This window comes from Haliaeetus leucocephalus, unplaced genomic scaffold (genome assembly GCF_000737465.1).
Source record: "Haliaeetus leucocephalus isolate CR32 unplaced genomic scaffold, Haliaeetus_leucocephalus-4.0 Scaffold0, whole genome shotgun sequence".
In the NCBI taxonomy this organism is placed as follows: Eukaryota; Metazoa; Chordata; class Aves; order Accipitriformes; family Accipitridae; genus Haliaeetus; species Haliaeetus leucocephalus.
This window is the reverse complement of record NW_010972436.1, coordinates 8412559-8439262: the sequence shown is the minus strand read 5'-3', so window position 1 is coordinate 8439262 and position 26704 is coordinate 8412559. Positions and strand designations below refer to the sequence as shown.

General features: G+C 38.9%; 1 protein-coding gene across 5 annotated transcripts in view; it reads right to left on the bottom strand.

The window, feature by feature from the left end:
• Window positions 1-407: 407 nt before the first annotated feature.
• CACNB2 (calcium channel, voltage-dependent, beta 2 subunit) overlaps window positions 408-26704 on the bottom strand; it is a 263326-nt gene continuing 237029 nt past the window's right edge. For 4 of the 5 annotated variants that reach the window (XM_010578512.1, XM_010578589.1, XM_010578675.1 and 1 more), the window contains 5 exons: window positions 23795-23904; window positions 9933-10084; window positions 9116-9211; window positions 7593-7778; window positions 408-2862 (listed from right to left, as the gene is read on the bottom strand). In XM_010578512.1, the coding sequence (XP_010576814.1) occupies window positions 2374-2862; window positions 7593-7778; window positions 9116-9211; window positions 9933-10084; window positions 23795-23904 (1033 nt within the window). In that variant the 3' untranslated portion in view covers window positions 408-2373. Of the gene's footprint in view, window positions 2866-7592; window positions 7779-9115; window positions 9212-9932; window positions 10085-23794; window positions 23905-26704 lie in introns of all 5 variants that reach the window. The other variant, XM_010578836.1, reaches the window with a different exon arrangement.

Here is a 26704-nt window from a genome sequence, read left to right as displayed (position 1 = left end):
AGTTGTAGGGAGCAACAATATCTCCTGAAGTTGGTAAAGTAGCTAAAGCCAGGCTATATAGAGCAAGACAATATAACTTCTATTCCCATTTACATGTGATCTGATACCATTCAAACAACAGAGTCCTTCAATGTCATTTTCCACTGATAACCTGAAAACCCTCTCGTATCAAAAGCCACTGCTATATACTCTTATATATTCATTTAGTAATACAGCAGATCTACTTACCTATGCTTCCTTTGTCTACAAAGTCATTTAATGATGTTTAGAAAGATGCTGAGAATTTTATTTCTAGAAAAATATCCTTTTCCTTGTGTTCCCCACAGTTCATGCTTTGAGCCAAATACTACCCTTGAATAAGCACAACAGTCAGCAGCACTGGGAGGAATAGCCAGATACCTGACAGCAGAATTTCACACTCTCACTTTGTTGTAAAAAATGCATTTAAAGCATCAGGGAGAGGGGCGGGAGAGGGAGGACAGAGTATGTTTAAGGGAGATAAACTGAATTGCTTAGATGCTGGAATAGAAGATTGGAGAAAACATGCACCTGCCATATATCTTATCCATTTCACTAAAATGATATTCAAAATCAGGCAATGCTGATATTCCCAGAATTAAAATAATAAATAAAAAGAACTTCCAGCTAAATTAATTATTATCCCACTACAGTCTTTATATAATGTGCTATTTACAGTGAAATACAAAAAGTATTTCATTCATACAACTAGTACAAAGACTATACGTGATGCAGAACAGCTTTTACACTAGGCAAGGGTATGGAACCTGTAGTCAAAAATAATGGTGAATTTCCCCCCACTTACCAGTGCAACAGGTGTTCAATGCAAAACAAAACTGAGTTCACGCCCTTTGATTTCAATGCATGTTCTCTAGCGAGCTCATAACAGAGTATTTTGTCACAGTCATTTTTCTAAACTCTCACCAGCAGCACAACAGTTTAGGTGAAGGAAAAGCAGTGAGCTGGCTGCAAGGTGGGAATGCAGAGGAATTGGCAAGTGTAGAAAAAGTGGAGAAGCTACAAAAATTTATTTTCCAACAAAATAACTCTCCACAAGCTGTGTAAACTTTTCTTACTAAAACAAATACTCTAAAACACAAAGATTTTACATTTCCAGTGAAGCACTCACAGTAACATTTGCCTGTTTTTACTCTCCTGAAGTCTCAACAAAGAGCCAGCAGATTGATGCTTTCTCAATTACCTGGGTCAGTAAACTCCCTCATATTCCCTGACTGCAATTTTGATTTTTAAATTAATAGACAGAATGAAGAAACACACGTGTTGGGCTTTTGAGTAACCTTTGTTTTCTTCAGTAGATTCTCACACTTTGCTGCCTAATGTGCATATGCACACATACGCCCATCCACCACCCACCCACTCACATACACACCTCTGTCATGTGTGCTCTATTATTCTGACAATAGAACAAAAATTAGGCTGTGTCCGTTGCAATTCTGTGACCTGTACAGAGCAGAATAATTTATAGTGATAAGTTTGTTATCTTTACCATAAATTTAAAATGCAAAATTGGGTTTGCAAGGACAGCATAAGGTGTAAGAGTTAGACCCTTTATCTCAAGCACTCAATTGTATTTACAATAAGTATAAGCTTTCTGCTACAGAAGAAAAAGTATTTAGATTGAACACTGTTACAGATTTCCTAAATGAGGCTAGTTCCAGTTGCCAGTAATTCAAAAGCAAATCTGCTGACTTGGCATTAGGACTCTAAAACAGTGTGATCAAACTTATATAGTAAGAAGGTGTCTGCAGAAATAACATTTATAAACTGTATATACAGTACACAGTACCAGTACATAGAAAATAGATTTTGACTTTATGATCCCCTGTGTGTAAGGCAAGACTGAATTCTGTCTTCAAATGGAGTCCACCAGAGGTACAAGCAACAGATAGTGGCTCTTAAATCAATATGCAAATCAAGTGCATACAAATTAAAAATCAGAGCAGACAAAAAGTTTTAGATTTTTTTATGTGCTGATTCTGGCTTGCTGAATACACGGGAAGTTATTAAACATCAAATGTACCTTTTTTTTAAAAAACACTAACAACACCTTGATGGCAACAGATATTGTTCAAGTGGCAGCTACCAAAAAACAGCTTGAAAAATGGCATAGTACAACATCAGGAACTCTGCAGTTGTACTACGCTAATTCATATAGCACTAACCAAAAAAATAAGTATATGAATATTCTATTTCATGCTATTGCTATGCAAGCAACAGCAATACAAATCAGCATACAGAAGGATACCATATGTTCTGCAATGAAGAACCCAAAGATCTTTTCAAGGGGCATTGTTACAAGACTTCAAAGAAACACAAGACTGCCGCAGGCAAAAGTTACTGACGGATGTAAACATCCCTGTTCCATTCTCCTGCGTCATTACGTTTTTTCGATATCACTTCCCCATCCTTGTCACAATATTGGTCCCTCGATTTATGACGACTACGCTGTTTGTTGCATTCGTTGTGGTCCTGCTCGCGGTCCCTCTCTTTTGAGCGATGCCTTGATTCTCTATGTCTGTGATCACTGCTCCCGTGGGACTCGTCTCTATGATTGTGATCCCTGTGAGAATCATAGTGGTCACCATGCTCATGCGAGTAGTCCTCCTTTGGCTCTACATAAGCCGAATCTCTGCTGTCTTGTGTTTCTGAGTCAAAAGTTTCTTGCCTAGAAAGGCCTCTAACACCACTGCGATGGTTGTGGTGTTGGCTCGAGGAAGAGCGATGCTGGGATTTCTTGATGGGTTCAACCCGTGCTTCCTCTTCAATTTGTGAACCGCTGCGTTCAGGGACTGAGTGGTCATTCCTCTGGTCTCCTTGAGATCCCTGCTATCACAACCAGCAGTAAGTTCACGTACATGAAGTACACATTTAAAAACTTTCTCCAATAACAACTTCAACTAGAAAGTATCATGAAACCAATAAAATTTAAGTAGACAACAAACCACTTTGAATCTAAACTAGAAAAAAAAATTAGAATTCAGCTTTTACTGAAAGTTCAGTATTATAATACAAACAATTCCTTTCACTCTCATCAGAATGAATGGTGGCAATCACGTTATTCTATGACACTTTCTCGTCTCCTGTGATGTTTCTGACTATGCCATTTAGCAATAATTGCCTACCACACTCCAGACAAAAAGAGAGCATGCAGAAGCAGGACAAACTGCAGAAAAATTAAAGAGAATATATCATGCCAGGAGAGGGCAGGTATCAGCTGAGAGTTTACAGATGCCTGCTTGGAAGCAGCCATTATGGGAAAGTGATTTTAGAGGGCTGAGGAGGTGGATTCCAGCAGAGAACCAAAGTACATAACCTTGGCTCTTTTAGAGTAAGGGTTTTTTTTTAAGGAAACAAATGCAATTGAATCTGGTGTGAATAAAGTTTGTATTATGATACTAATAGTATCACTGATCTTCTGCTTTTCTCAGCAATAATTCCATTTCTTCATGGTAATGAAAAATTAAACTTTGACCTCATAATTTTAAGAGCTCGAGAATGCAGACCATTGCCAAGAAAAGCAGGAGGAGAGCGATATTATCACCTACAGAATTTCCTAACACACCACTACTATTAAAAGACCGAAATAAAAATTACCAGGTAATAACAAACCTACTCTTCACCAGCATAATGCTTTGAAATCACTGCAAAACGAACAAGTGGCATTATTTAACTTATTTGGGGGTTTCATTACATTAACCTACTTTTATTCCCAAACCACAGCCAAAGACTTTTCAAGCTTAATTGCAAAATTTTAAGAAATAGTTTATGGTGAAATTGAATTATTCTTCTCACATGAGGTGAAGAATGTCAAGACAAAATCATCTATACTGGCAGAAAATTAAAGTAAGTTTTAACAGAGTTATACAGGCATTTGTTTGTGAGACTGTTCTGAATTTACCAAAGTTAGTCTAAAGTTTGCCCTCATATGTTCAGAGTTGTTTAAACTAAAAATGAGGATTGCCTCCAGGGCAGCTCACGGATGTATCTTCTTTCTGTCTTTCTATTTTGTGGAAAAGAGCTATGGGAAGGAAGAAATTTTGTCCTTCAGCCACAGATCCTGGCAGGTGGGTTTCCTAGCAACCCAAAAAGTAAAATGACAGGAAATTGGACAGGAACAATTCTGTATTTTATCAGAAACTTATAAAAAACAACATGTTTCAAATCAGCAATTTGATAAATTTGACAAATCTTCATTTTCTAAGACAACATTTTGTTCTGTAAACTTCCCAGTGACGAGCTGGGTTGCTCCATGTGTTCCTAAGTTGAAACAAATGGTATAGATGAGAACAAGGTAACAGAAACAGCGGTCGAATTTCTTTTTTGTTCTTGTTTTTATGATTCTGAAGATGATTCTGATTTGCCAGAAAATGAATGTAGTAAATGTAAACATGAATAGATGTGTTCAAGGTGAAGAGGAATGACTTAACGGAGGTCAATTATGAATGAAATCAAGTGAAAAGCTAAAGAGTCTAAAGCAATGCCTGCTTTGGACACATAAACACATTTTTATTAGTTCACAACCATGACTGTTTTTAAGGCACATAAACTGAGTACAGACATGAAACCCTTTAATTCTCATATGGTCAAATGCCAAGTATATATGCACCTACATATATAATTGTGACTAATAAGATCTGTCATTGCTGTGGTTTGAGAACAGATGCAAAATCTGAACCCGCTTTGAACAGAATGCTACTTTTACAAACTCAGATGCATCTTCTCTGCTATGATGAGTACGCGTGGAGGAGCACAAAGAATATATTTAGAACATATACCTGCAATTTCAGAATAGCATTAGGGCTATTGGGATTTATGGGCAAATTCATTGACAGTAACTTTCTCTAAATATTACAGGGACACTGAGCAGGTAACGTCTGAATCTGGATTAGGGTCTGCCTTTGTGGTTCATAACCAACTAAGGCTTTGATTTGGATTAGATTCCGCACTGCAGGAATTTTATGGCCCAATCTCATAAGTTTTTTTGCCTAAAATGGAGAAGGTTTGAGATAAGCCCATTTCATTATTCGGGTTGTAATTTCAAAGAAGTAGGGGTTCTTGGAAAAAAGTTTAAGCAGAGTTGAAAGAGGATAGAGAAGTCTGTGTCCACCAGGTCCATTTGGCTCGTTCCCTATTTTCACCCAGTGGTCCCTAATCGCCTGCACCATATGTCTGTGAGGTTGCTTCTGTCTTCTTTTTGGAATTAGCCAACTATTTCCCTACAAGAGGAAACCTGCAAACAGTTGTCAGGACAGTTTGCTCCAAAGCTCTCCATCAGATAGACAGGAGGTATATGGTCTTCATTGACTTCACTTCCAACAGTCCCAGGAGGCCTCACACCTTCAAGCAACTCGTGCCATGCAATGCACACAGTCAGCATCATGCTATAAAAATACCACTCTGGCAGCCAGCAACACAAATCTCTCATTACAATGTACACCCGGGACTAAAAAAACCACAAAACCCAATTATGTCTCATGGCAAAGGGGTGCTGCATTGGACCCAGGGGAGAATGACTCAAATGCTTGGCAGTGCAGATGTGGCCCCTCCAGGCCAAATGGCTGGTGGCATGGTTTTTCTCTGCAGAGCAGTCTGCAAAAATGGCACAGACATAGACTTTAAATTCTCCAAATAGAGGGTCTTAACGCTATTGAGAGAATGGGTTCAGCCACCACGATTAGAAAATAAACCCACTCTATTCCAAGACTGTGACAGGCTCAGGTTTGACATGTCAGCTGAAAATGTATCATAGGAAAATGAAACAAAAGGAATGTAAAAATTCTACGTTTCATAAGGGACCCCTGTTAGATTAGTAGACCTACAAACAAGCTGTGAAACTGCAAATACATTCTCATTTTTAGTCCTTAAAATAAAAATCCGTTAGTTTGTAAGGAGACAGCACAACATTCAGAAAAGTGTTACTAAAACTCTGTATACTTCCTCCAGAGAATGTGGTTAATAAAATGAGTAAGTCAACTACAAATCCACACCCAAAAGGCACAAAAAAACCTTCAGCAAAATAATAAACACATCTACAAAGCAAAGAAAGTTTATCTAGCAAGTCTGCACACAACAATACTGAATTTCATACTCAGAAATTCTTCCAGCTCACAATTTTTCAGGGTTTTTCAGCTCTGAGGACAGAAAAAAAGGCAGAAATGAGCTACAGCTTACAGTCTCTTTTCCTGCAACTGCTTTTAAAAGCAAGAGAAGGAGATACCCTGCAAGGTGGCTGAAGCCATTTTTCTTGTTAAACAACAAACCTGCCAAGTCTGTGGTCTTCTAATGGGAAATAAATTCTTTGACACAAAAAATTGTTTTGCAAGACCATAAAAACAGAAAGCAAATCTTTGTCATTTCAATTTGGGTGCAGATTTTTTTTTTTCTGGTTTTCTAAAAGGAGACATTTTTCTTAGCTAAAGTTATGAATTTTAACTGACATAGGTATATAACATATGGGCACATATGGAACTTAGGTGGAAATTTAGATGTAGTAAGCCATTATTTGAGCTGGGACAGATGTATTTTAACCCCCATGGTGATCTTCTCAGCCTCAAGGCGTCATGCACTATTTATAATGAAGTAGCATCTTTAAAAACTTCATTTCATGCCATGCAACAAATATACAAAGGAAAGGATCTCCTTATGCTGAAAACCTTAATACAATTATACAAAGCAGAAGTTGAAGGAGAAAAGAGAGAACAAAATATGCCCAAAGTCACCAGGTAGGTCAGTGCAGAGGTGGGAATAATGCCTGTTTTTCCCAGCTCGCTAGACAGTACTCTAGCTTTCAGAACATTCTGCCTCTCAAGGTCTTTCTGCACAATGTGCAGCGGGACTCGGGTTTTATGTAAGAGTTTGGCTTGAAGCAAGTATGTACATTTCACAGCAATGGCCAATGAATAAAAGAACAAAGGAAACACTGGAAGGGCCACTTTGACCTTGAGACTTCACTAATACAATCACTCGTTTTCAACTTCTACAACTCTGCAGCCTGTGGGAAAACAGGAACAGATTCCCTGCAACATTTGTGGATCTGGTCTGTACATAACCCAATTTGTCACGCAGGGCCTCTGGGGCTGGGATTTGCCTATTAGCCATAGTGTGCCCATCACTCAGAGAGTTACCAGAGGCTGTAACGTGCATCATATTAGCCCAGTTTTATTCCTCTGATTGGATTACATATGGCCAACTATAAAAATGCTTGTGGCTGGTATGCATATTACTGGCACAGTGGTGTCCTGGGCACAATGAAATCTTAAGTATTTCACTTCACATCACCATATGTTTTCAGTCAGGCTGGCTTAGTCCTTAGAATGAAAAGCAGCCCCCTAGTCAATACGCAAACACATGCTACTGTGAATATAATAGCAATAACAATAATGTGCCTGTATTTGCCTTTTATACTGAAAATAGGTGAATGTATACTGAAAAAGCTCTTACTCTGTCAACAACAGTAAGACATATTCAGCATATTCTAGTATCAGACTACCACTGTGCTTTGGAAGAGGAAGAAGTTGATAGAAAAAAGAGAAAAGATGGCATAAAAACTGTACCTGTAAATTAATATTTGGACCTGGGCTAATAGGAAGAGTGGCTGTTGCAAGTGTGCGAGTGAGAAGCTGGTTAGGAGGATTGCTGCTAGGTGGATGTGTGGCCTTCCAGTAGGCTTCCAGATAGTCAGCAAGGTGCTCACAAGCATCTTCAAGCTGGTTCTCATCAAGAATTACATCGAACATTTCCTGATAAAGGAAAGGTTTTAGTGAGAATAAACACCAGCTAAAGGGAGATCAGCTAGAGACATGGATGACCACACTTTCCCTTCATCAAAAATGAACCACATTTCTAATACTTGTGTTAAGATATTCACCCTTTTTTTTTAAATGCAATTGATACAAAAGACAGCAATCATAACTAGAACTAATATTACACTTGCTAAAACAAGCCCTCATGACTTGCACTTAGTAATGCACAGTTAATGAAGATAGGAAGAGGCAGTTTGAACAAATCTTAAAACTCAAATATCCAGAAAGAAAGGTTAAATATTGAAGTTTGTAGCTATTGGAACAAAATGGAATGGCAAGAAACGGGATTCCGTATCTAGAATGTCTAAAGACTCCCCCTATCTAGAAAACTAAGACAAACTAAGATCAGTAACTAGCAACAGTAACAAACACAAGTAATACAGATAATCCAGTTTCCAAGTGTCATACAAATACTAGGTAAGAGATTAGTCACATGGTCTAATTTTAGGCATCTAAAGTTAGGAGGTGAGTTTCCTCTATTCCTTCCCTGGTCAGGGAGACAGAAGTCCTCCTGCAGGCAGCTTTGAGAGCCTAAGCAGGTCTCTAGCATTCTTCATTGACTTCTTGGGGACCTGAGGAGGCTAGTCTCCGAGATGCTTGAACTTAAATGATGAAAACATCCCCCTCACTCAGCTCCGTAACTAAAGCAAATTCCCGTATCTGCAACTGAACTGAACCTTCATCTTCTGGTCTCTTACCCATACTCTTGACAGTTGAGTATGCAGGTAATATTGCTCGCCATGTTTAAAACACAGCTGGGGTCTCATCTTCTCCACTTTATAGGTAGAAGTTGCAAGAAATTGCTTCAGTGCACATCAACAGAAGAACTGCAGAGCTTTCAGCTACACAGTACCCCACAGCTCTTTGCCAAAACTGTGACCAAGAATGCCAGCAGTGATGGGCTGTGGTGACATATGCCCAAAAGGAGCTACCAAACCACTGGCCTTACCCTAAACTGCCAGAGGTAAAGCACGGTCACTAAGAGGGTTCATTTTTAGACCAATAACCCCAAAAGAATTATCAAGTAAAACAAATGCTCAGCTTGTTCGACTGGTGAATGTATTCAGCACACATCCTAATAACTGCTTGTGACTAGGACTGTTTTTCCTTGCACCTTTGTGCAGAGCCCAGAGACCTCAGGAGGTGTTCTGCAAAAAAGCAATAGTGAAATATGGCCAGAAGAGGGCAAATATTCCCAGAAATTACGTAATCAACCTCGTGCTTGAAAAGAAAGGCACCTTTCAAAGATGAGACATAAATTAACAGTAACTCACGGGAGGACACTGTGCCAGTTTATCAGCTGCCACCATCTGTACATTAAGGTGTTTGGCCTGAGATTTCCCTCGAGATTTTATTAACCTCTGCAAAACCTGTGAAAAATAAGACATTAATAAAAGCGAGCAGGTTCGGACTTAATGTACACATATAACCACTTGAAATGTTTACATTTCTAACTGTCCACTTGAGCAGATCAAATTCTTCATTTGCTGGCTTCAGGCGCATTTCCCATGCTGTTACATCCAGAACAAGCTAATTTACTTCCCAACATCTCCTTTCCTGTTACAAGCACTTAAATGTTCCCCTCCTATTTTCCTCTGCTGCTTCTGGTTTTGTTTGTTTCTAAGTTGAAATTCTTTAATTGCTCTCCTGAGTTCTCTTCCCATAATTCATTCTTCTCTTTCAAATGCCTCTTCACAAGGCCTGTGTAGGTTTTTTTCACAGAATGAAAGAGTACATTTCCAGGAGATGTTAAAGTTTACTCATAAGTCTGATATTCATTATGTGAAAATCTTTCTTTCATTTCTGTATTATTTTGATGTAACAAACTATTAGCATTACTTACGTGATTGATACTAACGTGCAGTCCCAATTAAAAAAAACATTGGACCTACGGCACCTTTTCCAAAATGGGTTTTGGTAACACCAGAGCTAAGATACTTTTTTGATTAATAATATTTCACCATCCAAAGAGAAGCAGTAACAATGTACAGCTCTGAACTGTAATGAGATTATCTGCATTTAAGACCAAAAAAGGGGAAAAAAAATAAAAAGAGAAGACTGAAACAGCATGAATATCAATAAAATATTTACCTTAGGAGAAGAAATCTTTACGTATACTATAATGGGAGCCAGAGAGGTTTTGCTTAGTTGAGCTGGGTGGTTAATGGTATCAGCATCAAGCACTACCAACTGCAGTGTCCTTGCTAATTCAAAAATCCGTTCAATTTCACTTTGAACTTCAGCTGCAGATAAGTAGAAAATTAGAGTTATGAAAATATTAAAAGGCGATTAGTTTTAAGAAATGTAAAAATGTGGTAGACTGATGTGTTGCTCCTCCTCCGGCTGGCGGGAGTTGTTAGCCATGCACGTCCCTGGCACACTAGGGAAATGAATATGACATTAATGAGAGCATTTCCGCCCCCCCCGCCTTGCAAGCAGCACTGCCTGCCTCTCACCTCCATGGCTTCCTGCAATCCCAGCTTGGAAAGATACTTTCTTACAAAAAAACCCAGTCCATGTATGTAAGAAAAAAAAGAGGTAAGAATGCTTGCTGCATCACATGGTAATCTTACTGTGCCGTTGATCTCCTACATGCAAATAATTTCAGCTCAGACTTTAATCTTACTTAGTAATCAATTTGCTCAAACTGGAGTGTCCGAGATAGGCATTAAGACGTACTGAGGCGTCTATATTAGCAGAAGCTCCTTTTTTCCATTTACTTCAACTTATCAAAGCTCAGGAAAACAGAATTTCCTTCATCTACTGGCCTCAGTATGGTACCACATTAAAAATTTGATTACTATGTGTAAAACACTTTAAAACTCCACCCCCCCACCCCCCCAATTCAATAATCCAAATTATGCTATGGTATCCTCTTCACAACCCCAGGAGTTTTGGAAATGTGATTTCCCGGAAAAAGTCACGTTGTCTTCTGGTAACTCATGCTCCCAGCTCCTCAGCACCCTGGCTGACCGACATTAGTTTCCAGGGCAAACCTCTCCAAGACAGATGGACTGTGTCCACTTTCTCAAGTGACATAGATGTCTTCATTCCCAAATGAAACAAAATTAAATCTTATAATAGCAAATTCATCCTTGAAATGGAATCACATTTTCCTGCTCAAATCTTGCTATAGGCTGGCTTCACAGAGAAATTACAGAAGTTGGGTGATTTGTGGAAGTCTATAAAGAAAGTTGCAGAGCCAGAGAAGATTGTAATTCAGATAGGTTTCCCTTTAAAGGTTGCACGCACTCCATGAACCAAAACCACATTAGATACCTAGCCCATTCAAAGTAAATATTAGAAGATAACCAACAGAAACTTAAATGTCAACAAGAGGCATCATAACTCATTTATTAGAGAGTTTCTTGAAATTACACTATCAGCATTTTATCTATTACACTGGCACAAGCATTACTTTTGCTTGAAAACACGGCCTATCTGATCTGGCTAGAGAGAGTTTTCTGTAGAGAATGGTCTCTTTCAAGAGGTATGAAGAGATTGATTTTTGTTATCTTAGAATAGCAACTGAATAAATTAGGTACCATGATAAGGTTGCAAAATTTCCAAGAGAGAGCAAAGCATCCCTGCTAGTCTCCATTTAGCTCAAAGTCTTTTGGTTCCAGATCAATAGGTGACTACTACAATCATTTTATAAAGTAACATCTTAAATGGCCATCAGAAAATCTCTATATGATGATCTCTATTGGAGGAGTTGACATTGTTTTGGATCTATTAGAGATCACCTCCATCTGTCTGTAGTTACCTCCAATTTTGGCTGAGTACATGCCAGTCAGTCTTTCACAGCAGAGAACATTGTGAGATGTGCATGGTGTGCTGGTATGCAAAGCATCGGTGTGTGCTTTCCTGCTTGTCAATAAAAGCATTGTGGTCCAGCTGCTGTCTGAATTACGACCACATTTTTGAAGACAGAATTTCTGATGGTTCTTGGCACATTCACAATTACATTTTCTGCAACGTCCTGCACAGAGATATTGTTCGAATGACTGAATACCATTGTCTCAGTGATTTAGTAGAAGATATCCCTAATTTAAGTCCAAATGACAACTAGAATAAACATATCAGAGATAATTTGACATACTGTTCTGATGATAGAGTTTGGATTGCTTTCCTGCAATTTCAAACCAGGCTCAACACTTCAGTCAGTATAACAATATCAGTTAATGTATCATTTTAAAACCATTTCAGATTTCTAAAACCCTTTGTTCAAGACAATTTGTAACCAGCAAAATCTGTCTTTTTGCCAGTGTACCATAATTTTGTCTGGGGAAGCAGTATTTGCTACACTGCTGGAAGCACTTTTCTGCCAGTATAGAATACATCTCTGTGAACTAGATTTCCTGCCATACTTTTTGAAACAACCCTTTGCCACGGCAGAGTATGCCTCAGGGTATCTTCTATTGTGAAACATGCCCAGGGCAATAATTGCAGGTAAATATGGTCCTATGAACCAATAGCTTCCACCTGAGTCTGAAGATGGAGAGATATCTTTTCCATCAATTAAAAAGTATTTCAGTATTTATTTTTCTTAACTTGGGTATAGGAGAAAAGTTCAAGGAATTACACTGCATGGTTGATGAACTAGTATGTTGTGCCTCTACCTCTCCAGTCAAAAGTGGATGGAAAAAATGCCACAGAGATTGCCAAAGAGGTCCTGATCTCCTGTCCCTTAGAGTACTTCTTCAGCTTCTGGAAAAGCCTGCATTTTGCTTGAAATCTTCCTTGTATTCTAACTTTTTACTACACATAAGAGTATTGCAGTTACTTAATAATAGTAGCTTCTCTTATTAGATGACAAAGGTTTTATCTACTGCTGCAGTTTTGGTTTTCATCTTTATTTAGCAACATCTCTCAAAAACCAAATTCTATACCTGTAAAGACTCTTTCCCAACAAGACACTCAGCACAAATTTTCTATCAGACTCTTGACCAAAGTAAGCAAAGAACCCTACATGTCATGTGGAGATAGTAACACAAATGTTACTGGTAGGTAGAAAAGGGAGCCGAGAACAATGACTGTGGTATCCTGAAAGCAGCACAGTAATAGCTTAACAATCTTCCCACCTCTATTCATATAATCTATTTATAATAATGTGCCTTCTGATGTACTGGAGGGGCGTAACAGTGAGGCTGTAACAATTAACTCCAATAAATTGTATTTGTCAATCATAATGAGAGGCATAAACATAATTAGATCTACTGTGACAATCATCATGAAATGCTGGCAGTCCAGCTACAACGCTCAAAACCAGAAACAAGCTACCAAATTTTAAAGTGTCCTTTACAATCTATTTGATATGGCTTCCCTGGTAATCAGAAAGGGAACTTATTTTAAATGACAAGGGGCACTCGACTATTTATTCCATACAATGGGGGGTCAACTCTAAGAAACAAGAAGAACACATCTGCCAGACAACTTTAAATATTGCCCTTTAAACTTACTCCCATATATTAATTCCAAATAGCCTTACTGTACCCTGAAATGAACAGAAATTCAGTGCAATGAGAGCACAAGTAAATGGCTTATCCTGTTATGGGGGCAGAAAAATATTCTTTACACCGGTTGGACCTTACAAGTGAATTTCAAGCAAAAAATGTAACAGTTCACCACAATAATCTCACCTAAGGTAAAGGCAAAGACACAGCAACACTGCATTGCATCTGTGTCAATTCACTAAATAACAAGATGAACTACGGTAGAATTTAGGGTCACTTATACAATGCCATGGTAAAAGAACATTCTCTACTCCACACAGTTGGGGAAACACAATCCTTCTTCAAACCTGGACAGAAAGCTTCGATAGCAGCCAGGAATCACTGGGACACCCAGCCTGACAGAGCAGTTGCTACATCAGCACTATGTTTTAGGAAGACCCTGATGAGATGGTGGTTTTGTGATGGATACGCAATGAAAAATGGCCATACTTCTGGCCTGCAAAGGTCAAATTAGAACCACAAAGTATTGCTTACATGCAGCAAACAGGTTTTGATCTTCAGCAGGAACAGCGAAGTTCACATACTGTCAGCTGAGTACAGTATGACTTCAATATCCTATTCAGTTTGACCTTGTCTACTTGTCTGTGGTATTGGTGGCACTGTTTTGTTCATAGAAACAGATCTGTAAATTATTACTTGGACTGCAACAGCCGCAGAGACTAAGTGTTCTATTTTTCTAAACAGAGCTCCTGATATTACAGACATATAGCATGAAAAGAATGTACCTATGTCAATGCATGTCATATAAAAATGATTAGCAACACCTTGCACAAATAGCTTTCAAATAATTTTATCAATTAAGGAGAACAGACATCAGTAGCCATGATTTTTCTTATGCTAGTTCTTTTAAACAAGCATGCTTACTTAAAAATAATTAATCACTAAATTCCATGACCATAAAGAAATGAGTTGTTTAAGGCAGCCTCAGGAATTCCAAAACAAAGGCAAAAGAAACAAAAGTGCTATATATCCTCAGTGCCTTAAAAGCACATTGAAAGTATCACACCAAAAAACCTGCTGAGAAATGGATAAAGGTCATAAATGAAATCCAAGAAAATGAAAAAAGAAAAACAAAAAGGAAGCGATGACTGTTGAGTTGTGCCCACACCCCCCTTGATTAAGAAGTAAATCATGAGCTGGACCGACAGAATTCAGATTTTAAATTTTAATTTGGGAGCATGCGTTTGTCTACACATGCTTATATTGCCGGCAAAATCACCAAAGTGTCTACATTAGGTATTGTACTAACCAGAATGCAGGTACTTGGCCACAGCAGGCTATCCCAAACTATGTTAGATGCCTGTGCTCACTGTAGAGTATACAAAGCGAAGAGACCAAGATGCCACTGAGGGTGATCCAGAAAGCTACACGGTGTGCGAGCAGTCTGGAGCAAGCCGGTAAGAAACCCCACAGGTAGGTAAATGCTTGGCCTCTTTCTTGTCATCTTCCCCTTTTCTCCCCTCAAGCACCAAGGTTGCTCTGGGTAGGCAGGGAGCTAACAGCGGGGGCTGGCTGCACAAGGGACAGCTGGCTCTGTCCCTTCCCCAGCCAGGAGGTTCAGCCCCGTGGTCTCCAGGCAGGATTAGGTGTCCCACCCCACACCGGTGGCAATGCTGGGGAGCAGAAGCCTCCGTGCCTCCCCTCCAGCGTACCCAGCTAAGAAGGAAAAAGTCTTGGAGGGGAACAGAAGCAAGTAAGAGGGAATAAATGCTCTAGCTTAGTCCTCAGGCAAAGGGCCAGAATCTACCTGGATTACAGGTGTTTTAATCAAATTTCTAACATAAATATCGTTTGGTGAATATACTTCGATTTCCCTGGTCTCAACCAAATCCCTTAGCCACTAGCTTGTTACATAAAAAGGGGAGGGTGGGAGTGGGAGGATGACAATATTTTCCAGGGAAAGCGGCTTGCATGTGTTACTCATGCCTGACAGATGGGGCTCCTGCGAGGGATAAGGCAGAAAGGAGAGGAGCATGTCTGCTGCTCTGCCTGGCGCTCCCGTCTGGGCTCCGCTGAAGGGGGACTGTGGAGTGAGGTGCTGCAGGAAAACAGGGTTTTCCTCTTCCTGCCTGCTGAGGCTCAGTTTAGACAGAATTCAGACGGCCTTGAATGCACACACGTGTCCAAGTGGTATTTACAGATATGTGATAAGCAAGAATGTGATGTTTGGAAACCTCAGCATAACCAAGATCTATTTATAATGGACTAATACCTCCTGAAATGCAATACTGTAATTATGTGAAAATATAAAACAGGTAGCGTCATTTAAAAATACTAACTAGCACATGAAAAAGTCTACTTCCTCCCCTATTTCTCTTGGCTAGCGAAACAATAGCATTCATGGAATGATGCTTCTGATGCCAGGTTTAAACTGGAAGTAAATTTTAATGGCTTACGAATGGAAAAGCTTGAAATCATCAGATTGCAGCAGAAACACGAGTGGATGAGCACTGCAGAGGGGAGAGCTGCACCGAGATGACTGCACCAGGTAGAACCACAGCCGCTCCAGAAGGTGCCCCGCAGCAGCACAGCGCTGCTCCCATCATTAAGCTCCCCTACACTCTGCTAGCGAGCAATTGGGATAGTAAGACTGGGCAAAGAAGCAGTCTAACGTTTATTTTGCCCAGGGGACCAAGCAAGTGTCTCTGCATAGTTCAGAACGGATATCATCACATCAGGCTGGCACTAACTTGGATATTTCTGCACCATGTCTCATTACTCAGTGAAGTGCTATAGGCTTTTACAGCTCTGGTCCATACATAGACACTAAGCAAGCGTTTCCTAGGTCTGTTGTTTTATTCAGAACAAACATAAATAAAAATGCTCAGCCTTTCTCACAGATAGGATGTGGAACCACTCCACTGCTGGCTATTCAACCCCTCCTGCTGACGGTGTGCCACTCGCAAAACATTTGCGTATTCACTGAGTGGGAGAGATACTGACTCTGTAGCCTGATGCTTAGAGTGGGAGGCAAAACACGTGGATTCCAGTTCTTTCTCCAGGGAAAGTTTAATTATTAGGCAAAGTGCGTAAGACTCAGCAGGACCAACTGACAACCATCGTAAAGGTGATCATAGCCCTGTCATGGCGATGGAAATTATGAGCTTATGCCTCTGTTAGCAGAGAACAGATATGAACCCAGACTCTTCTGCATTCTGGTTAAATGACCCAAACTCTTACTCTTGGATAAAATGAGGACACAGACACCAACTTTTTATCAGTTCCATGAGCCTAGGACAAAGAAAAAATACTGGATCAATTAAACCTACAGGTGTGAATAGTTTTAAGGGAAGCAAACTGTATTCTTAAGCAAACAGCTAACTTGCTAAAAATATTTCATTCACCTATCCTCGTGTCTTAGTTATTATACAGATATCTGTAAGCTAAAATATTATTCTAACACATTGCTATATTGCTTTGTCTCTAGCACGTTTTGTTTCAATATAGTTATCAATCATACATATTTCAGTGCAGTGCCATGAGAAAATATAGTGACATGTTGCTGAGAGCTCTCTCTAATTTACAGAAATAAAGAATTATTTTTTTCTTCCCCCATATATCCTTTGGAAACACTCAGGAAATTTCATTAAAATACTTCACCAATACTGTACCAAAAATTATTTGTAAGTTAGAATATTGCAAAGTTAGTATCAAACTTCTAACACAGAACTCCCTGGAGAATTCATTAGAGAGACTCTGGCCTTAGATATTAACAAAATCAAGGCTGGCCAGCAGGATAAAAGAGCATTTAGAGACATGTGAGGCTGATAAATTATACCAGGTTCAGGATCTTCATGCTACTTGTTCCCCATCTGTGTGCAAAATGAAGTGTAGCCACATCCTCATGATAACCCAAAAGCTCTTGGCTGCTACATTATAGCATTCCGGTTCAAGGTAGCTTCAAGTTTAGCAGATTACTTTACCATATCTGAGGATTTAACGTGTGCAAGTGAGAGTTCTGGACATTTGTCCCAGCTATCTTGAAGATAAAACTACAAAGGGACAATCAGGATTTTCCATAACACATCGAACACCTTTTTTCTTCTTTTTGAACTACATTAGATCCTTGAGACTTTGTAATGGAAATACACTCTTGGTTAAATCCCAGTTTTGCACTCCTGTTCCATGGCCCCTGTAAGTAGGGAAGGATTTTTATGAGGCTTAGCTAGAACTCCTTCAAGTTTATTTTTAATTTATAGTTGGGGAAGCATTTACTTGAAATTTATCATATACAACAAAAGTCATTAAATTAGCAAACATGGAGAATACATAACAACATCATATGTATATATATAATAAATTGTTACCGTAGTTTCAAGCATTCAACTGGCTTTTCACACAGATATCAAGAAAATAAAAACACAAGTCTGAAATTTGCACTACTATTAATCCATTACTATTTCTTCAAGCATTTATGTTTCATCTTCAGAAGACAAAACTCTGGGATATCAACCTAATGATATGAATGGGAGCTCTATACACTTTCTAGAGACAACTTTCCAAAGGTAGGCACTCAACTGCACATGCAAATTGGGTGCATGTAATGCCTGACAGGTTACTGCATGTGCACACAGAAAACAAACAGATTCCCAGCCATTTGACTGCAATCAATTTACCATATACACAATGACATATTTTACATCAACATTCACATGTCTGTGTTAGAATATGCAGATTAGGTGCACACACCTTAGAAATTTACAGTGGAAGACCTATCTTCAGCGTCTACTTGTCAATCTCAACTTTATTTTTAGAATTACTTGAAAATAAATAAGGAAAACCAGCAAGATTTTCTAAAAGAAATACTTAGCAACACAGTACAGGATTGGCTTTTGTCTATCAGTGAGCCAGTTACGAGAAACACACGGTGGTTCTGTGAGGTACAATAAAGCACTGAACACAAAACAGCAGGAAAACTAACTTGCAAGCTTGTATACGTACCCAAAACATCTGGAAAGGGAGAGCATTAATGAAGCAAAGAATGGAAAAAGCCGAGACAATCAGGTTCTTGTACAAAGCATACAGCATGAGGTAAGGTTATAACAAGCGTAACATACACAGAAACAACAAGAAAAAGGTTTGGGTCCTTTTGATGAAGAAATGCAGCAAAAGCACAAAGCTGGTTCAGCAGTTTCTGCAAATGGCATGTGTACATACAGAAATTTAACTAAGCCAGTTGGGACTGATTTTCAGGTGAATGAGATTTAACCATGTACTGTACCTTGTTGGAGAGAAAAGTCTTTTCAAAATTACAGATTTCTTCTAGGCTTTTAAGGAAATGAATCAATTGCCCTTTCCTTAAATTTAGTTCCAGCATTCCACACATTAAACATATAACAGTATTGACAAGCAAACATTTCTCTTTATGTACAAAACAAGCTTTCATATAGGAGAGGAGTAAGACTGTACTAAAATTCTTGGATACATTAATTTTGCACTAGAATATTCAGTGGTAGCATTGGTTTCCAATGAGTCAAATCCCAAGCCTATTTTTAACTGATGCCTTTGCAGAAGCAAACTTTCAGTCAATAGGCACGTGTAGCATTAAGCCCATTGAGACTTCCCTATAATCCCGTAAATCCAGTTCCTTATGACAATTCCTACTCCTGATTATCACATTGTTTGTCTATGCCTCCTTGACATTAATTCTGGGTTATCTACTAAATCAGTTCCAAATAATGGCGCTCACTCCACTGTACCGTGCTATACACAATAACGAACAATAATCACAATTCTGCAAGCCTATATTGGGCGATAAGGTAAGAGCTGTTCTCAAAAAAAGGTTTGTTTATTTCCCAGAAAAAAGTATTTGTTATTGATATATCAAATATATTACCTTTGTAGTATCTTAACTCATTGATAGAACACTTATTAAAATAATAACTTACATAAAATCCAACAATATATTTTCAAAAGTCTAAGAAATAGCCTTCTCTGCTGCAGTTACAACTGCCGCTCACAAGCATGAGCATAACTGAGGCATAAATCACTACTAGCTTGACTGTCTAGCTGCATGAGGTACCACTACACAAAGGTGGGTGAGTAAAGGAATAGCTTTCCACCGAACCTGGAAGGGGGAAGGGATTTGGATTAACATAAAGCAGTTCTGGGGAGCTATATTTGCTATAATAAAAAGCTGTTTTTAAATGATAATGAATGTAGAAATAAACACATGGGTCTCAGTCCATGCACCCCTGACTGTTCAAGGAGGAGAGAGGCAGACAGCAACCCATCTCCCCCATGTCCCACAGCCGTGCAGCCAGGAGACCGGTTCAGAGCAAAACAAAACAAAACAGAACAAAAAACCAAACCCAAACCTAAACAAAACAATCCCTGTTTTTCATTAACAAAATCGAATTTTATTGCAATAAATACCATTCTGAAATACCTGGACCAGTACTAAGTCATTGTAGATAGTCTGGACAAAAAAAAAGAAAGCACAAATTTGGTGTTTGCTGAAATTCTGTCTTTTTTTTTTTTTTGCAGTGATTTGGAGAAAAGGACCTATTATTCTTATTTTATACAAGGGAAAATGTAGGTAGAGAAAGCATTCACTTCCAGAACCCGTCAGCAGACCTACAGCAGATACTAGAAAAGAACTAATGTAACCTGAGTCCCGACTCAGTGATTTATCTATGACTGAAACTTGTATTAGAAGAGAATATTATTTAGCTGCAAAGCTAATACTAATAAAGTATGAAATGCCAAGAGAGCTCTCAAATCAAACCTTTTGTGGTCTGTATTATAAGACAGCATGCTCAGGAACATATAATAAAGTTGTTTCTGTAGGGCTGTTGTCTCAATCAGTACGCAACTCCATACTTTGCCAACTGATAAGCAGCTCTGTGTGTCCTACATTCCAAATATGTGTTTTAATTACTATGGTATGAGTTCCTTGGACGGTAGAAGATGGGTGATGAAGGAGCTTCCTCTTTATGATCAGAAATACAATCTTGGATCCACAAAATCTTTCCTGTTAAAACTGCTTGATTTACTGCCACAAAAAGTTTTGGTCAAATCACTATTTCCTGTCCTGCTCCCCCAAAATTTAAATTGAAAATGCCCTATTGTGCTTTCAGAGAAGATCATTTGCCTTCCTGAAGTTTCTTGCCTCATACATTGTACAAGTTTCATAGCACGAGAAACAGCAATTCACTGAGCAATTCCAATTCCCCACATTAGTTTGTACACTTTTCAAAAAAACTAAGGCAGAGGACTGGTGGAAAATAAGTCTGCGAACACATAACCAAAGACTGAATCACAGCATACATAACCTAAAGATACTAAGAAGTTGCACAGTTAACCTTCTTACTGTGACTTCCTAACCTTTATTTTGCACAACTTGAGTTTGTAAACCAAATAATATCCTTTTAATAGCATTTTTTTGTTGACTTATAGCAAATTCATCACACAAACTGAAAAATAAAAATTCCACTACATGGTGTGATATTGCCACTCACCTCTGGTACATGAGCCAACTAAGTACTCACAGCAGTGGCACGTTGTCATCTTCTTTGTGAACTGCTGCTAGAAGAGGCCACCTACCAGCAGGCTACAATGATATTTTCTGATTCTGAGTCTGTATCTACCTTGAGGTACATCGCAGGCAAGCAAGGGAACAGGCTCTAACACTCCTTGTACTTTCTATCTTTTGCTTCGCACAAGGGTTTTGCCATTGCCTTATAAAAGCAGCTCCCTTTTCTGACTCCAGGTTCTTTTATTGTTTCTCAGTTTTCCTCCTAACCCACTGCTACCACATCGTTTCCCTCCCTGACTTCCTTCCCGGCTGGTTTTTGTCCTCCCATGGCTTACCCCATGTCTGGAGCGCAGACCCTGGAGGTACTTTGCCAGTGGGTTCAACTATCCCAGCTCCTACTCCGTAACTCCAACTTTTTCCATAACGGATTTTCACCACTTGCCTTTCTCCCTTAGCCCAGCCACCGGCTCCTCCAGTTGAACATTTTTAAAGTAAACAACTTTTTACTCCATACTTCATGGTGCACAGCAAAGTAGGGACTGACAGCTGAAAGATGAGCACCTTCCTGCTTCAGCTCTGCTTGGCTGCCCTGATCCAGCCTGCTGGGGGCAGGTTCTGCTCAGCATCATTGCTGGACCTCGCCCAGGAAGAGCTGTCTTTAAGCAATTCAGATGCAAAGCCTGGCATGTGTTAATGGCAGCTTCTAGTAATTTCATCAAGTTTTCTCACTATTTTCATAAAAAATGCCCAGAAAAATGTATTGTTCAATTCACTACCAAATTTCAAAACACTGCTAGATTATTAGAAGTATGGGAGTATTACAGCTTCTGAAAAAAAAATGTTTTGAGAATATTTTAACATGGGTAAAATTAATTTTTGCCCTAACTTCATTGTTAAAATGACCTAGTTGCTCTCACTAATATTTCCCAAGATAATTGAAAATTATTTTATAAATCAGTTAATTTTCAGAAAAATTAAAAGCAACTGAAAACCTGTTATGTAGCAGGAAATCTTGGGTAATAATAATAGGCCTGTTACAGAAAAACAGAGAGACGTATCTATCTATCCACATATTTACATATATACATAATCACTGCCATCTTCTGGGTGTCTCCAGCTGAGGTTCTGTCAAGACTTCCATTTTAAATATCTCTATCAGAAAAATACCTTGACCCAAAGAAAAGATGTTGATGTTCTTAAGGGTAAGGTTCTCCATGAGATAAAGGTGTACACAATTTGGCTGCATTTATTTTTTACAGATTTTTTTTCTGCATAAATTTTTGTGATAGCTCTTTTATATAGATGAAAATATCTTACAATGAGGAATAGATGATATGGTTTTTACTGCTGCATATATTTGTGAAGTATTGCACAAAATTGCACATGCTTTGATGTTCAAGTTGGGAAATTAATCACCATGGTTCTGTTTGTTCCATGCCTGGGTGACCTCCATCCTTATTACCAATTTTCAGTTCTATTCAAAACAAGTGACACTTTATCTTTTCATTAGATTATTAAAAGACTTTGGAGACAAGACTGAAATTCACATAGAAGAATATTCTTGCATGTAAAGATATTCATTATGTTGTTACAGTACAGATATTTGAAAACACATAAAATAAGACATACTTGGAAGCTATCAGACTACTTGCAAGTAAAGATTCACAGGCTCCACACAGCTGAAAGCAAGGGGTTTAAGAAGCAAATTTTCAAGAAAGGGAAGTCAAATGTTTTAAGGTAGGGAAGCTCATTCTAAGAAGGACAGCTATATTAGGCAAAGGTTAAATATTCAAAGTACAGGTGTACTCAGAAATTTTGTTATAAAACTGATAAAGAACCCATTTAGTAGGATGAATGAGACTCCTATTCCACAAAATTTACAAGATTTCAAGATACAATGCTGTGTTCAGGGGAAACAAAGCTCTCTCAAAGGCTACTAAGAAAAATCTGCAGCCTTGTAAAGACAGAAACCTCACTGGAGCATTCACCTGCGATCTAGGACATTCGAGTTCAAGTTCCTTCTTTTTTGTATTTGAGCAGGGACTTGAGCTTGGGTGTCCCATATCTCAGCTGAGTCCCCTACCATGAGTACGCAGACTCCTGGCAGGATTAATCTCAGCTACCTCCAGGTGCCTACACAGGGAATGGGCCAGCAGCGGCAGCAGAACCTCAGATAGAATACACCTCGTGCTAGAGGAAAGGCTGAGGTCAGTCCACATGAGCTGAGACTCCAAAGCAACCACCTTTTCCTGTTTACTCTAAGGACACCTTGGGATGACAAGCTCCAGTGTAGTCACCTGTACTGTAGATGGTGACATTTAGTTACATCTTCCCAGCTAAGCTTGTTTTCATTTCTGGCTAATAAACGTTTAATTACTTATACAACTGGACAAGCTTCAGTACAAAAAGACTCATGTAAGATGACAGATATGTATGCTATGTATCTAGCTATATAGTTTTTTAAAAATATCTCCCCTTTTCGATTGTTCATTTTTTGTACCAACCTCAGCATTAGTTTAAACTGATACAAAACTCAGAAAATGTTCCCTTCAATAATTTTTTTCATGTCTAATATCAGTAGCTATCACTACTAGCAATCTTATCGAAGATAATGCAAAATATCAATAATAGCCATACAATTTCAGGTATTCTGAAACCGTCACTTCTATTTAACCAGAAGAACATCTCTTCAGGTTTTATTTACCTTATGGATGCCTACTTCTCCCCACAGAGGCAAACAGCAAAACATGAAAACTGAACATAAGCAGGATAAACCAAAATCAGCACTGTATGAAGTTTACCTGGTAGTGATTTTAAAAAGATTTCTAGTGCCAGGATTTCTGAATTATGGGAATAGTGATTTTCTCACAGCAGAGAGAAGGCTATTTTTAGCTTACACATATGAATTGAGTAGTATACTTTACAGCCAATTTGTAGATAGCATCAATATAGGTACTTACCTAAGCTTGATCTTGTGTTAGATCGCTCTATTATCGCATGCTTACTGGGGTTGTTTAACACTGAGCGTTTGGCAAGTGAGATGTCTGCTGTGACTCGTGTAATTGATATACTGCAAAAATAAAATACAGTAAAATAGAACAGAATGTTATTTATCTTGCAGGGATGTGGGGAGAAAAAGACACTTGTTTAACACTAGAAGATGGCTAAGACTACAGGAAAAGAAGTTCTTCTCAGCAGAGATGCTGAGTATGCTTTGACAATGTCAACAGAAAAGAAACTTTATCTAACTAAAACTGTTACAAGAACCATTGATAAGACATCCCCCCTTCTGTACAGTACTGAAATGCAGTACGACCACTGACTGCAAAGCTACATGTGTCGGGGAGAGGGGAGGCAAAAGGAGGTCAGAGATGTGCTGCAGAAGATGGGACTTCTCTGGGGGCTCCAGGCCTGATGTGGTTAGACTTTGCATCAGTATTCCCAGTATGAATAGGCTGGTTTCCCCTTTCCCTAATTTTGATTAATTTGTTGAAAGGTACTGAATGACAACCTGGTTTACTTTAACCATAAGTATAAGACATACAGGGATATGCAGAGCTAACAGGTGAAGGTAAGGCTTAGCAGGGAAACTAGTACAGCCACAAAACTCTTATTTTTATTGTTCAGTTTACTAGCATATGTTTTTTAACAAAGTGCAAGAGTTACCTATAATTTTCCAGAAAGATCCAGCAATATGCTGGCCACCTAAAAATGAGGACTGCAACACAAAGAACCATGCAAATGTAAACTCTGGACTGAGTATCTGGCAGGCTCAATTTTGTCTTTCTGAGAGAAGATGAGCCAAGAAAGAAGTGGTTACTTCCAGTCGTTTGCACTGACCTGCTGCATAACCTTTTGCATATTCTTCTTCCTAGGAAAACAGTTAACTTGGTTTGTTTTGCTTTACAGGGTCAAAATGCACCCTTTGGATTAATTCCCTTTCAAACTCTCTGGTCTAATGAGGCTTAGGGGTCACATTTTTCCAGTGCTGAGAGCTAAACCAGATTGATGATATTCCCTTGTTCTTCCTTGTATGATTTTACTTGCAATTTAAAAGGAAGACACGGATTTGCTAAGAACAAGGAGGACTCCTCTCTAGCAAGCACAGTCAGATGCTGTTCATCTGAAATGTAACCAAATAGGTCATTTCCCAATGAGCTCAACATGTGTATCTATCTATCTAAAACCCTACAAAATGTAACAGAGCCAGAAGTTAATACAGAAAAACAGAATTATTTGCACAATACTGATTAGTAACATCATTTTGGAAATTTAGGCATGATTTAACTTAAGCTAAAAGCATAAACAAAGATTGTGATTTCTGGCGCAGCTCCTCCCAGATAATGCCATTAGTCTCAAAATGAAATCCAACATGTAATTTGGGGTACTCATTAGTTATCTGTATTTGCTAAATGATGAACATTGCAAACTTTTACAGCTTTTTGGTTTTTGGTTTGTTTTGGTTTTCCTGCCAGTCCTCCTTCCTACATGCAATAGAAAATAATTTTTCCCTTTTTCAAATGCAATTATGGTATATTGAACAAAGCTAGATTTATCAGTCTAAAAATGCTGGGTTTCATTTTAAGATCTTTTAACGTCTTTTTAAGGTCATTTTAACGTCTTTTGAGATATGTAGCACCAGGAAGAAAAGTCTGCTCTCAAAACAAAGGATATGTATGTTCATATAGCAAAACAATTGCAATAAGAGTGGGGACAGCTTGACAGCAGAGTGGCAGTGAAAGAAGCAGCATGAATCTAAGAACCTCCCATACAAATTTCTTGAGGACCTTGAGTACCAATTTAGATTGCTACTGGAGTTTGGGATGCTTCAAATCCGCTATTATAGACAACAATTGTATTGAGAGTATTTGTAGATTCACCCTGCCACAAATGGATCTACAACTGAAAATAAGATATGCTCTAAAATACCTTGAGACATAAAGACACAATAACTTGTTTCTGCTTGCAACACTCACTATTTTGTTAACTTCCAATTCTGAACGTACATATCTGAGATTTGACAACCATGAATAATATAAAGAGGGACTACTAAGTGGCTGATGTCTCTGGTCCATGATGTCTGAATTACAGAATATGCCACTGATTTTAGAGACGGATTGTCATTTGACATTTGTACTACAGTAAGGCCTGGAGGCTCAAATAGGGAAAATGTGGGTCCTCTCCAGAAGAAAATGGGAGACCTGGTTACCTGGGACATGGAGAAGGCTGAGGTACTCAATGACTTTTTTGCCTCAGTCTTCACTGGCAAGTGCTCCAGGCACACTGCCCAAGATGCAGATGGCAAAGGCAGGGACTGGGAGAATGAAGAACCACCCACCAGAGGAGAAGATCAGGTCTGAGATCATCTAAGGAACCTGAAGGTGGACAAGTCCATGGGACCTGATGAGATGCATCCACAGGTCCTGAGGGAACTGGCGGATGAAGTGGCTAAGCCACTATCCATCATATTTGAGAAGTTGTGGCAGTCCAGAGAAGTTCCCACTGACTGGAAAAGGGGAAACATAAACCCCATTTTTAAAAAGAGAAAAAAGGAAGGCCTGGGGAACTACAGGCCAGTCAGTCTCTGTGCCCGGCAAGATCATGGAGCAGATCCTCCTGGAAACTATGTTAAGGTACGTGGAAAATAAGGAAGTGACTGGTGACAGCCAACATGGCTTCGCTAAGGGCAAATCGTGCCTGACAAATCTGGTGGCCTTCTACGACAGGGTTACTGCATGGGTGGATAAGGGAAGAGCAATGGACATCATCTACCTGGACTTGTGCAAAGTATGTGACACTGTCCAGCACAACATCCTTGTCTCTAAATTGGAGAGATATGGATTTGACTGATGGACCACTCAGTAGATAAG